This window comes from Accipiter gentilis, chromosome 4, assembly GCF_929443795.1.
Source record: "Accipiter gentilis chromosome 4, bAccGen1.1, whole genome shotgun sequence".
In the NCBI taxonomy this organism is placed as follows: Eukaryota; Metazoa; Chordata; class Aves; order Accipitriformes; family Accipitridae; genus Astur; species Astur gentilis.
The window spans coordinates 12,310,863-12,324,879 of NC_064883.1; the positions used below are offsets into that span (position 1 = coordinate 12,310,863).

A 14,017-nucleotide genomic window follows, 5' to 3' on the forward strand; every position below is an offset into this window, starting at 1 on the left:
CCTGTTGACTTGCTGCCAGCTGCTCATGTATGTAATGTGTACGAGTATGCTAAAAATCCATTCCCGTGTATGTGCAAATAGATGATTTGTACAAATACAGCACCATACATCACATATATGCCCCACACGTGCTTCAGTTTGGAATGTCAGTGAGCGCAGGGAAACGAGGATTGGGGCTATTGTAGAGGATGCCAGAGAAAAGACAGAGAAATGGAGAGATTTATTTGTTTGGATAAACATCCCTGTTACTGCATTGCTTTAATGCTGCACCTGTTTCTTGTTCTTCCTCTCTTTCTCTTTTGCTGCTTCTTTCACTGCAGCTTTTCAAACACGTAGGCAACAAAAACCCACGGCCGGTGAAATGGAAGATTACAATTATGCATCAGTATTCCTGTAACACGGCCGCTCAGTAATGTCCCCTGGGAGTGTTACAATGAATATCTGACATTAATTGGCTCAGTACCTGTATGTCTGACCTTGCAGAAATTTAATAGATCGATTCTACATGTTGTTTACCGATAAAGAAAACTTCTTCAGGGCAGGGGCTGCATCTTTGGACAGGCCTGCACCCCAGGGACAACCCGAAGCAGCAATCAGACTCACTGGGTCTTGGAATAGGAAATAAAAGAATAGAAAGGGAGAGCATAAAGTGGTTTCTCTCCCTTATTTTGCCAAGTTCTGTGCCTCAGCAATTTTCACCCACAGACTCGAAGTCTTTGTCACGGCCGGGTACTGTACACTTGATGCACAAATGCCGGTTTTTCCTCCCTGGAGTAGCACCTGTGTTGCCTTCATACGTGTGTCTGACATACTGAACGATACAACTAAACCAGGCCAGAATTAGAGGAACGGCAACTACTGGATGTGCTCGCGTTGAGACGGCTGCCTCTTTTGTGACGGAACCCGCCGGGAGGATCGCGCCGCGTTTCCATGCGCCCTGCTCCGTCAGCAGCGAGCCCTGCTGCCCTGCGCCGCTCAGTCAGCGGGCTTTGGCCGCTCGGGGGGCGCGGGCTGCGTCTGCACAAACGGATGATTGTTCGGCTCCCTTCTTCCCTCTCGGGGGGCCGAGAGGGAGAAAGTCAGCGCCCAAACCGCAGCTCGGCCGAGATTCACGCGCGGGGCGGGCGCGGGGCTTAACTTGCTGTGGGGGTGTTTGTTTCCCAAGTTAAAAAGTCGCTGGAAGGGAGGGAGGTCCGTGCAGGGAGTGCTGCGAGAGATGCTGGGAGGCACAGACTGCGTGCCCGTCCCACTGGTTTCGTTGCCTTTGTGGAAGCGGAGGAGGGAAGCTTTACGGGAGGTGTTCTTCCCGGAGCGCTCGGGAGCGCTTTCTGACTATTGTTACCTGTCCCCTGCTTTATTTGACGGGCCGGGAATTAAACAAGCCGTCACCTCGGGGCCGGGGAAACCCGCATTCCCGCCCGCCCCCGCTCCTGCGAGCTACCATCCAACAGCCGGTGCCGAGCGCCGCCGACAAAGGGGAGCCCGCTCCCCCTCTCTGCCCCGCGGCGCAACGAGCCCCCTCTTCCCCATTCAGACCCCCGGCAGCGAGGCCGGCCCGGGCAGAGCCGGCGGCGGGGCGGCCGGCGGCGGGCACTGACCGCGCTCTCTCTCTCTCTCTCCCCCCCCCCCCTCCCTCTCCCTCTCCCTCCCCCCCCCCCCCTCCCCCTCCCCTCCCCGCGCACGGAAGGCGGACGATGGAGGCGGCGGCGGCGGCGGCGAGCGGGCGCGGGAGGAGGCCGGCGCAGCGCTGGTGCTGCGGAAGGTGTGGTCACGCAGCCCGGCCCCCGAGCGGCGCGGGAGGTAAGGCTTCCGCGGCTCCGGGAGCGCGGGGCTGGGCCGGCCGGGCCGGGCTCCGCGGCGGCAGCGGGCGGGCGGGCGGGGCGGCGGCCCCCGGCAGGGCGATGGCCCCCGGGGGGCGCGCCTAAGGGGGGCGGCGGTGGGGGGGCGCGGCGGGAGCGGGGCGCCATGGGGAGCGGCAGGGTGCGGGTGCCCGAGGCGCTGGCAGGCCGCGGCGGGGAGCGGCCGCTGCCCACCTTCGACGTGCCTTACTTCAAGTACATCGACGAGGAGGACGAGGAGGACGAGTGGAGCAGCCGCTCGCAGTCCTCCACCGAGGATGACTCCGGCGACTCTCTGCTTTCCGACAGATACGTGGTGGTGTCGGGGACGCCGGAGAAGATTTTGGAGCATCTCCTCAGCGACCTGCACCTGGAAGCCGCCCAGGACAAAGAGACGGGTAAGGAGCGAGCCCGGCGGGGAGGCGGCGGCGGCGGCCGGGGAAGCGCCTGTGCCCGGTCCTGGGCGGGAATGGGGGGGGGGGGGGGGAAGCTCCCGGTGCCGCTCCCGGTGCCGCTCCCGGTACCGGTCCCGGCGCCTGCGGAGCGGGGCGGCGCGGGGGTCGCTCCCGGGCACCCCCGGCCGAAAGGCGGCTGCCAGCCCGGCGGTGTTCAACGCGGGGGCCATGCGGGAGGAAACCGTGAGCGTGCGGCAGCCGGGAGGTGGCAAAGCGGGGCGCCCGGCCTCGGGCAGGAGCGCCAGCCATTAGCGAAGCCGCTCCGGAGCCGCACGCTTCGCGGCAACTTCAGCCTCTTTTTTTTTTTTTTTTTTTTTTTTTTTGTTGTATTCGGCTTTCGCTGGTGTCTCGGCGGCGCAGGCTGCGGCGTGCGTCCTACGGCACCCGTGCCTCTTCAGGCAGAGGCTGCCATCCCCCGTAGCCTGCAGCTATTATTATATTGATCAGAATACTTGCTGTGCACTTCAGCCTCCCGGCTAACTACTCGTTTTGCCACCACCCCAGTACTTTGGCACATCCTCCGTTCCGTAAGCACGGCTTATAAATTTCCTCATAACCCGTGGCACAGCGTCTAGCCTGATGCTGTACTTGCGTGTCTTCAACCGGAGACTGGAGTTTGGTCCAGCCTAGAGCAATTATTACATTGATCGGGCTGCTTGACGTGCGGTTTAATTTTCAGCTGGATCTCTTGGCTACGTGCACAGCTTGCTGTCACCAGGATCTCCTGGGGTAGTTTACCAGAAGTGCCTGCGACCTGCAATTCACAGATAGTTTTAATGAAAGCGGCCAGGCTGGTTGGACTTTGGGAGGTCCCGAATACTGAAGAGCTGAGGAAGGCAGCTGGCTGCAAATGGAGCTGTGCATTTATTTGATTGTTCCCAATAGGGTTAAAACGCATACTCCTGCTGCCTGTATGTCTCTCTCTTCACAAATGAGATTACTGAGAATAAACACACTTTAATCCTTTTAAGTGACTGAAAATATAAATAACATCTGCGATTCCCAGAGGAACGTCAGGATTGGGTTCTCGGAACAAGTCATTAGTTTAATGTGGGACAATAGGCGTATTCCTAGTGCTAATGTGTGAATGCCCCGAAGAAACATACAGAGTGTCTGCTGGCGATATTGTTACAGTATTCCTAGCGCTGCTTTTGTCTGCCTAGACATTAATATTTAGTGCAGAGAGAGGCTGTGATTGTTTTCCTTCCACAGATCAGACCAGTTCTGGGTGTAATTTACTTGAGCCAGCTCTTAGGCAGTGTAGAGAGGGTCCTTCCTTGGCCCTTTAAGGTCAAATGTTGGATCCAGAATAAGTTTCCTCATTGATGTTTATTGTATGCGGATTGAGGGATGTTAGCTGCCTGTCTTTATAGTCTGCTTCATCTTTTTTTATACGCTCGCAATCTTGCTGGAAAACAATGAGATTTTCGCTAGTGATATGCATTATATTTTAGTGCTTGTAAATAGAAAGCACTCCTTACATAAAGCATTAGATGCTGTATACATCCTCACGTGTACTACCTTTTCTTTCTTTTCTCTTTGCTCTCTCTCCCTCCCATCAAGGGGAGGCTGTTCATAAGCCTGTTCTTATTGTTATAGAGAGGGGCTGTTAAACTGCTCTCAAAACAAATGCTAAACCACTACTTGTCTGGTCGTTAGCAGATGGTAATGTATTTAAGGGTTGATTGGCTTCCCCTCACCTCTTCTGCCTTATCCTAACTCCTTTTAGAAAGAAACAATTAGCTGTGTCCTGTAGCCAGGGTTAACTGGATCCCAGGGACAAAACAAAGTAGCTATGGCTTCAGTTTTTTGCCATCACAAAGAAGTGTGCTAAACCTTGCCCAGCAGCCCTCCGCTTCCTCAAGGGTGTTCATCATACACTGTTTTCTTCTAACTTTATTGATCTGGTAATACAGAACTTCATCAAAATAAAAGACTTTGGGAGTTATGTTTCCCAATGTTTTATGTGGCGGCTGCCCCTGTAATGGATTTACTGGTCTGTTTTGCAGACTCAGTGGCATATGGCATGAGAAAGTGTGGGACCTTGACTGTACATATGTACATCTTTGTGTGTGCACCTGAAGACATTCTTCTGCTGTTTGTAGTTCCAGTCTGGCCCATCTCAGAGGACGGTCGAGTTGCAGAGTCCCACAGGCTTGTGTTTTAGCAGGCGTAGCTTTGCGGAACATAAAAGGACGATGTTGTTGTACCCAGCTGCTGCTCCTGCTGTCGGTTTGCCAGTTCCAGGATGAATTCCTTGGCCTCCTGCTTTCCCTGCAGCCCCCAACCCGGTTTGCTTATTTGTGTCTGTAAAGAACATGAGAAAGAGCTGTTCTTACATATGCTGGTGCACAGGGGGCTGTTGTTCTGTTTGACCCTTTGCACTGCTTCCCAAGGAGGCGTGCTCTGCATGTTTTCGTTCCCACCCTTTGTATAACAACTCAGAACTGCAACCCTTTATGGTCATTAAAAAAACCCCACCACTGTCTCCTGGGGCTAGCGTGGTCATGGAGGACCGCTTTTTATGAACACTGACATGGCTGAATGATGCGCCATGTATTGCTCCCAGCCATCCTCCATCTTCTAACTCAAGTCAGCAGGTACCGCTTGCAGCTGGGAGAGTAAAGGGGAGCTTTGGGGCTGGTCTGCCGTAAATTTAACTGGGGTCCAGCCCAGGCCTTAAGGCTCAGCCGCCTCTAAACCTGTAGCAAGATACCTTAAGCACTCTGCTGCGGGATCCTCTGCTATAATAAACAAGCGGGGACCTGACCTGAAGAGTCGTCCCATTGTCTGTGACGCGGCTGAACACTGTTATAGCAACTGAGGGCACTGAAGAGGACACTGCAATGTGCACAGCTAGACTAGTCTATTGCTCAGATGACTTCTGTAGGCGAGGATGTCTCGAAAGCCTGAGGTTTGCAAGACTCTTTAAGCTTAACGTACTTAATAACTGTTTAATGACTGAGGGTTTTTTTCATGATGACTGTGTCAGGGAGTATATGCAAGTTCTTGTGGCATCATCTTAAATTTGGGCTTGCCAGTAACAAAGGCTTGCCAGCCTTCCATCTCAAAGGGAGAAAGATTTCATCTCGCTGAGTTGTTATAACCTGTAATGTACCAACTCCCAAGAAGACTGTTCTTGTTTCCTACCATAAGATGGATGGAAATTTTCAATTTCTGTAATGAACAACTTTTCTGACTCATCTCTAAGGTTGCTGGAATCACTGGGGTGTGTTCAGCTGAGTGTGTACTTTAGAGGGCAGTTTGAGGTTTTAAGGATTGAACAGAGTGAGACACTTCAAATATGTCAATATCCAGGCAGAAGATGCAAGGCATACCTCCTGGTCTAATCCTCATCGAGGATGGGAGTTTGAACAAGTAATCTCCAAGAGACCAAATTTTAGCATCTCAGGATCTCTAATCCCTTCCCATTGCCTACAACATTTCTTTCAGAATTGTTGTCCTTTTCTGCAAAAGCTTTTATTTCTTGGGCATTAGCCACATTTTCTTCTCTGGATATTAATCTGATCTAGTCTTTGGAGTATCCTCTGACTGGTCTCTATTCAAACATACCGTCTTGCCTTGCAGTGGTTGCATTCAACGTTTGGCAGCCTCTGGAAGGACACAGTGATCCACTGTTACTTCTCCAGGCCTTCCTGGATCCCTTAGACCATTTCCTTCAGGCCACTGGGCCACCTCTCTTGGACAGCTGAAGCAGAACATTGCCAAACCAGAACATAATCTCCCTCATCACATCTGATGACACTACCCATCTTTTAAATCCCCACTGTGGGATTCATTTTAGGGAAAGAGTAGGGAGAAGAAGAGATTGACTTGTGAAGGTCTTTCAGAGCAAGAAGCAGTGGGAAATGGAGATCTGGAGACAGGATGTAAATGGGGAACAGTATGACTGGAGCAACGCGATGGTGTCAGTCTTAACTGATGTATCTTTTTAGTGGAGTGGGTGAAAGGGATTGTGGTAAGGGGGGAGGCATGATGCTTTTGTTAGACAGGCTATCATGGAAGTTAGGATGGCAAATGATGAAAGGCCTGGAGAAGGGTTACTGGGAGAGAAAGGGGATGAATCCTCATGATGTAGCTAAAACAGATGCAGAAAGGTGTAAGTATGGTCTGGATTTCTTAGGAATAGGAAAAGAAAGGAGTAATGACCTTTGTACCATGCTGTGCCACCTTATCTGGGACTGTGCATGATCCTTGGATTAGTGGGAACTCTCCCCTGTCCCACAGAAGCAGTTTTAGCTTTTAGGATCATAACATAACATCTAAGAGGGGCCTTCAGACCATGTCTATTTGTCCTAGAAGTGCTGTGTAGTAAGGGTTACTTTCGTTTAACCCATTCTGTTTCTATGCTTGCACCAATGACACTGCTTTGATGTTGGGTAATGGCACCCTCTGCGGAACTGTATGTGACCTTTTAGGAGAATGGTGCTGTCTTGCATAAGCTGGTGATAGTCAGCTGCTAAATGGTGTTGTAAAAAAAGGGTTACAGCTCTGCCTTTTCTAGGTGTTGTCTTTTGTTTAATAATCCAAGGAAAAAAAAAAATCTGATTGCTTTTTGATATTTTTTGTTTGTTTGTGTCTTAACTATAAAGGATGTTTTTAGGACTTCTGCTCATTGCGCTTTGTTACTGATGAGTAAAAGGTGTTAAAAAACATACTCCTGTGACTGCCACACAAACAACATAAGTGTATCTGATGCATGTGGACTGATGTCAAGGAGAATAAGTATTTGCCCAACACTTTGTGATTCTATCTTCCAGCTTTTAGGATGGAGAGAATAAATGCCTGCTAGCCCTTCTTCTTAGCAGTCCTTTATAATGAAATGTAGTCTGTCATAATTTTGAGGGATTTTGTAAACTTTTCCCCAAAGTCTTAGGAAAACTTGGTGAACTGAGTGGGCTAAATGCATATTACTGCCATGCCCATAGGAGAGGAATAAGAGTTTAGCAGAGTGCATGGAGCAACATCAGTTTAAGAATAACAGAGAAGCTAAAATAATCATTTATTTCCATGTGAGAGAACCTGGGAAGGTTCTTGCACAGGACCATTGCTTCATGCAGCATGAGTTTAAGCTGTCTCACATTGAAGTGTCGGTGGAAGTAGGTTTAGAATAAATCAATAAAATGAATAGTAACAAATCACCAGGATCAGACGTTACTCCCAAAAGACTTCTAAAGGAACTCAGATATGAAATTGCTGAACTCCTAAGAGTGGTGTGTAATCTATCATATAAATCAGCTTCAGTGGCAGAGGAAGGTGGAAAATGTGATGCCAATTAAAAGAAATGGTTCTATTTGGGGAACATCTAAGCAATAAGGCTGTCATTTTACCAATACATTATTCCAGCATAAACTGGCGCTGTAGTCAAAAGAAGCAGCTCAGCCTTCCCCTACCACTCATTTCTGCCACTGCCCTGGTCCCTCTGTGCCTCTACAGCCTGTCATGTGATTCTGTAGCAGACCCAAGTACCAAGCTGGTCCTAGCTGATGCTAACCTAGAAAATACTAAATTATTAGTTTTAAGACAGATCAGTCTCCTGATCCACTTGATCTGCCAGTGGCACAAAATTTGCCCCTGACACAGGGAGAGGGTGGCCGGGAGTGGGAGATGTGCAGGTGACAGCAGGAGAGAAGGACTGGTGCCTTTAGCAGCTGGACTTGCTTGCAGGAGTTTGATTAGATGCAAAACTGCAGCATAAAGATATGACTTTGTGCTGGGAAATTGGGTGGCAGTACAATAAAAGTAGAAGGAAGAAATGCGTGCAGAAATATTGTACTGAGGGAATGGAAGCATTCTTTTTCCAGAGGTAAGTCAGATCTTATGTATCCTGTAGGGCTGCTAAAGAATTGAAGGAGTATGAGGGTATATATAGTCCAGTCTGCCTATATCTTAGATTTGTATTTCCAGAATGCTTTTGATAAAGTCCTTTGCCAAAAGTCCTTAAAGAAATTTAAGGTTCCTTTTGATAAGGAAGAAGGTGCTTTTCAGGGCTGATGATGACTTAAAAGGAGAAAATGAAAGGTAAAAGTAAATTGTCAGTGTTTAAAATGGAGAGAAGTCACCACTGAAGACTGGCTGCTGCTGAGTGCGAGATGAAAAGTAAGGTAACAGCATGTGCTGATTATTAAATGGTTGAGGGTCTCATGATAAGTGAAGCCATGGTTTCATTTTTGGTGGCCATGGAAGGTTATGTTCTTGTACACCCTATTATCCCAACCTCTGACTGCCTTTTTGAGCTGTCTTGTTGTCCTGTCATCATGCTGACAAACTTTGCTTAGGTCTCTCTGCGAGGTAAGTTAGATCAGAAAGCTGATCCGACTCTAAAATAGCCTCATGAAAGTAGTAAGAATGGGACAGTGTAGGGCTGGGAAAATGAGTTGGGAGTGGGTCCCCTCAAACCAGCCCTGTGGCTGAAGGAAGATGAAAGGAATAAAAATCTGTGTGACTGCATGATAAAATCGCAGATGAGATCCAAGTTTGAAAAATGTGAAGCAATGCATTTTCTAACATGGAGAAAAGGAAATCTTTATTATACATATTCAGCAGAGGTGCTGAATTGGCTAATATCATGCAGAAAATAGGTCTTTGGAGATAGCGTGGATAGTTCTTGGAAATTTTTGATCAGCATTGATCAAAAAGGCAAACTGTATTTGGGACAATTAGGAAAGAAGACAAGCAAGAACCATAGTTATACCATTGTACAACTGTGTAATATGGTATGTAGAATATGGTTCCTTCTTCTCCCCCAGCTCAGAAAGCTTGTAAATGAACTAAAAAAAAAACTTGAAAAGGTCAGCAAAGGTGATTAGAAGTATAGATTAAAAACATCTAAGAATAAATAGTCTAGGTCTGGTCATCATAGAAAAAGAATTTCTGTAATGGAGGCACATGGTGATCTATGAGACTGAATTGTGTCTGGAAGGTGAGTATGGAAAGATTATTCATTGTTTCTCATAATGTGGGAAGTGTTTTCTAACAGCAAAATGATGGGGTTTATAACTAATAAAGATAAGCTCTTTCCTGATAATGATGCACAGCTAAACTGTGAAACTCATTGTTGTGAGGATTTTGTGGAACCCAAAGTTTGGAAGGGTTTAAAAACAAATTAGGCAAAATCCTGGCAAAAACTCTAGCACTGCAGTGATGTTGATACAATTTCCAGTTTGGAAAGTCTACACTGCTGGTTGCTGGAAGCTAGGAGGGTGTAACAGAGAAAGATAACTCTGTATTTGTCTTTTTCTTAGTTTTTTTTCTTCCTCGGGGCATCCTCTTGTCGGCCCCTGTCAAAGACTTGGTTCTATTTTATGGGTGTCTTTGATATGACCCAGTGTATCACATGCAGCACATTGCAATTTGGAAGCAACTAATCAGAATCTAAGGTTATAATATGATTCAAGTTCCTTCAGGTAGGACAACTGAGCAAATTACCAGTTCAGTTGGCAGCAGAGAATGAACAGTTTTCTGCTGAATGGCTTTGCAAATGGCGTGGTGGGGCCTGGAGTTGGGACAAGAGAAGCAGGAGCGCTGGGGATAGCATGAGATTGGGACCAAGGCTGCCAGCAGTGACACTGGCTTCTGCTCAAATGGGAAGATCTAATGTCCTCCAGTTGTCCTCCTGTTCATTGCCATGTAGCCCCTTCTCTTCTGCTATACTTGGTTTGACCTTCTGCCAAGTAGCTCTAAGTGTCTTAGAAGGAAACTGGGTTTTTTTTTCCCTTTAGTAGGATTATTTTCTGTCACGTTAGTGAGCTGAATCAGCTTGCAGAAGGAGCACCATGTCTGGGATTCACTACAGACAGCGTGTCACACGCTGCGGTGCTTAAGCTAATAGGAAATGCCAGCGAGGGGAATATGTCTAAGATGCTGTCTCCTGGCAGGAGCTCAGACAGTTATTTCTGGGAAATGAGGACTTGGAGCCTGAAAAAGGTTTCTTTTGCACTTGGGCACGAAAGCTTGTTTAGGGCAAACTTTTGGAAAGGCAGAGCTGAGAATGCTGCTCCTGGATTGTCTCACCATTGCATCCAATGACTGGGAAACTAGAGGCAGCATGGGGAATGATGAACATCCTTAGTGATCAGGACTCTTGTCTTTATGATCAGGACTTTCACTGTAGATACTGATGGTATATTTTTCAGTTTATCACAACAAATACTTTTCATGGTGTAAGTATGCCTCCCAAAGTAGACCCTTTCAAGGAAAGGAGGAAAAGGAACTGAGGTAGCCATCGGACAAACACATGGTTTCAGTGTGCCCAGGAGCACCTAGGCATCTTTGGGCACCTAAATAAATTTTCTTGTATGCTGTGCAAGAATAGCTTGGGGCAATGGTAGGGCCCCAAGTGTTTAATGTGTTTTGTGTTTGAGTCAAATTTGCAGAAGAAAAAGCTACCCATTATATATGATAGTCAATTAGATCATAGTATTCTTAGTTCCTCAGTCTCTTCTCTGTAATTCTGTGTTCATTATAGCTAGTTGTCACCTTTTGCTATGTGAGAAAGTGATAAGGAGCTGTCATGAAAGCCTAGTGTGAAACCATTTATTATGAAGATGTGCATTGTAGACGTTATGAGGGGTTTTGATGATCTTTATGGTTTAAGCTGAAAGGAATTGGGAAGTGCAGGTCTAGCAGGAGAACTTTTTTAGGGGTGAAGATAAATAATTTTCTTTAGACAGTGAAAAAGGCTTTTTTTTTTTTTTTTTTTAAAGTCATAAAAAGCAGAATGTGTTAATTTGTTATACTGCAAAATAGACTTGGGTGATATAAACATTTTGATGAGGTACCTGGAAGACAAATTGTTTTGACACTGGGAATTTGGTAAGGCTTCTGGAAGGCTAATGTGACCCTAAAGAGTTTTAATCCGTTATTTGTAAAACCACTTTTGCCCGAATGACATTGGAAGTCTAGGTGATACAAATTGTCAAACCAATGGAGTAAGTATTTCAACTATATGAAAGGATATATGGTCATATATATCTCTAAATTAACAGATGCATTAAGTAGCTGAGATTATAGAGAGACATGTTTGTGTATTTGAGAAATAATTCTGTAGAACTCTTTTCAGAATGGTGCTTTTGATAATTCCTAATTGTCTGGTGGTGTTAAGCCAAGAAGTGAGTATGGAAGGGATAAAAAAATACTTGCAAGGTTTTATTTTATAAAAATGCTTGTATTTTAGTGTTATGAAGAGTAGCAGAGGTTGCCTCTTAGTTTCCACTTCAGTCTGAATCCTTTTCTAATCGCTTGAGTGTGGCTGGTCAGCATCAAATCTAGCAGAAATAACTAGTGTTCCCAGGTCAGAAGGCTGGCACTGAGGGCCATAAAAGCAAAAAAGAAAACTGAGTCACTGCACAGTGGTGATGCCAAGGAGATCTCTCTCGGCAAGGGGGATGTCATCTTAGAAGTACGCCAACCGCTTGGGTTGATGCCCTGTCTGGCTTAAACGCTACACTGGAGGTTGGGTCAGTTCCACGGCTGCAGGTCTGGAGATGAAGCAGGCCAGCTCCCTTCTGTTGCAACTGATGTCATACTGGTTCTAGTGAGCTGTAAGAATGTCAAAGGCTTAGCAAAAAGTTTTAGCCAAATTCTGAAATAAGTCTAAACTGTGGTAACTTACTGACGTCTGTCCACTGGAGACCCATTCCCCTGCAGCAGTGGGATCAAACCACCCAGTGTGAAATGTAGGAAGGGAGAGGACAACCCCTACTGTGAAGATGACACAACTTTCTAGATCCTCTCAGCCCCTAGATACAGCCCTGTCTTCAAGTTTTCCCAGAATGTGGCTCATTGAAACTGACTAATTATAAAACATATACAGTTATCTCAAAGCTGCTGTTTCTAGTAGAGGAAAAGTGAGACCTGATTTGTGAGTGAGTAGCGCGAGAGGAATAGCAACAGATGGTGTGTGGGTTGGCAGGTCAGTTAACTGTGAGAATAGGAACTGGAAATGCAAAACTGAAATACCAGCGTTGCTGCTTCTTATGAAGTGTCCGCACGTCCTATTCCTTCAGCAGGAGCCACAGACCATGCAGTCCTTCGGGAACCCCAACCATGGGGCCCTTCACCACAGATCTCCCGTCTTCCCTAGGTATTTACTCATTCTCACCACTTAGCGTTGCTCTCCTTTCCTTCCTCCTTAAGGCTTTTTGCTATCAAACCCTGACCTGCAGACTCTAGAAAAACTGGACATTGTCTTCAATGCTCTCTTTCTGTGTTCCTCTTCCACAACACAGAGCTTCACCACCTGCTGGCATAACTAGGGGTGTTTGTCCATTAATGACTCCTGTGTTGCTATTAGCACTTAGAGCGATGGCTGATAAGTCAGAAGCTTGTGCTCAGAATACAGCAAAGCACTCCTTGCCAAGAGCAGACTCTCTGTAATGTTATAAAACTCAGAGATGGTGCTCTGAAATTCAGATGTGTTTGGAAGTAAGCTTTCATGGAGTGGGGGAGTTTTTACATAAGAATGCTGAAAACATAAAACTGTATCCTGACATACTTCCTGCATCTTTTGAGTCCAAGAATACAGTTCATGCACTGTCTTCAGGGTTTGAATTCCAGTGTTTCCAGTGCTCAAAGTTGCTATAATACAATGATTTTCTTGTGAGATTAACGTTTTCTGAGGAATATAAGAGCGTGTTCATTCCCCGCCCACAGGGTGGAAGGATGGATTCACTGAAGACCTGTGCTTTGAGGTTGTGTATTAAGAATCTGAAAGAAATCTGGTCTTCAAAGCTGCTTTTTTCCCCTTGTGAACTAAATTTACTCTCATGCTGTTAATTCCTCCTTCCCCCGCAATCCTTCTTAACATGCCCTGAGTTCAAACGGTTTCACGGCATTATGGAAGTAGCAGCCTCGGTCTTTTTGTGAGCAAGAGCGGGACTGGTTTTGGCTATAGCCAAACTACAATTATCATTCCTTTACTAAACTCCCTGTCATGCTGCCTGTTAATACGGTTAGGTGATATTTTGTTGTGTAGTGTGCTGATGCAGTCGTTTTCTTTTCTACCTTACCATTTTCTGTAAATCCGTGTGCTCAGAGGACACCCAGGGAAATTAAGAACAAAAAGCCACAACCCAAGACCTATTTGTGAACCATTAATTGGAATAGATTTCTGCCTATTTCCCGATGCGTAGTGCCTGGTGAGGCTTTCTGCGGGCTCTTAAGACCTCCCTTAATAGCTGCGAACCCTGAGCTGCATTACAGCACTGAATGCCTCTGCTTGCTGTTTAGTTGAATAAACGCAACTGCTTGAGAAAGCCTGTCTGTGGCATTGGCAAACTGCTGCCAACACACCCCGGATTATCAAGTGCAGCGGAGCTTGGCTCTGCCTTGCCCCAGCGCTGGCTGCTGCCTTCTCTATCATGTCCAAGTTAAAAAGAAGGGAAAGAGCAGCTGTGGCAGCAGCTACTGAAGGCCAGATTTGCTGTGTGCTGGATGAGGTTGGCGGAGGATTCTGCTGTGGTTTGTGTTACATTGCGAGGTTTTGATTTTAGCGGGCAAGTCAGAAGATCGGCTGTTGGATGTAGGAATAGATGGTTGTAGTAAGAATACTTTTGTGAGAGTAGAGGGGCCTGTCTAAAAAGGAGATGATGGAGCAGAATGTGCTTGGCATAAATTCAGAAGCTTCTTGTATTAACTGCAGTTGGTAAGCTCATAATGCAGGCTTTAAATTGGTGTTGCTTTTTTAGAAGGAAAGGCTTGATC

General features: G+C 46.7%; 1 protein-coding gene across 2 annotated transcripts in view; it reads left to right on the top strand.

Moving 5' to 3' along the window:
• RAPGEF5 (Rap guanine nucleotide exchange factor 5) overlaps positions 1-14,017 on the top strand; it is a 163,636-nt gene that overhangs the window by 95,969 nt on the left and 53,650 nt on the right. The window contains exons 10-11 of one of the 2 annotated variants that reach the window (XM_049799001.1): positions 1,688-1,800; positions 2,148-2,236. In XM_049799001.1, the coding sequence (XP_049654958.1) occupies positions 1,688-1,800; positions 2,148-2,236 (202 nt within the window). Of the gene's footprint in view, positions 1-1,687; positions 1,801-2,147; positions 2,237-12,310; positions 12,399-14,017 lie in introns of those variants that run through there. The other variant, XM_049799002.1, reaches the window with a different exon arrangement.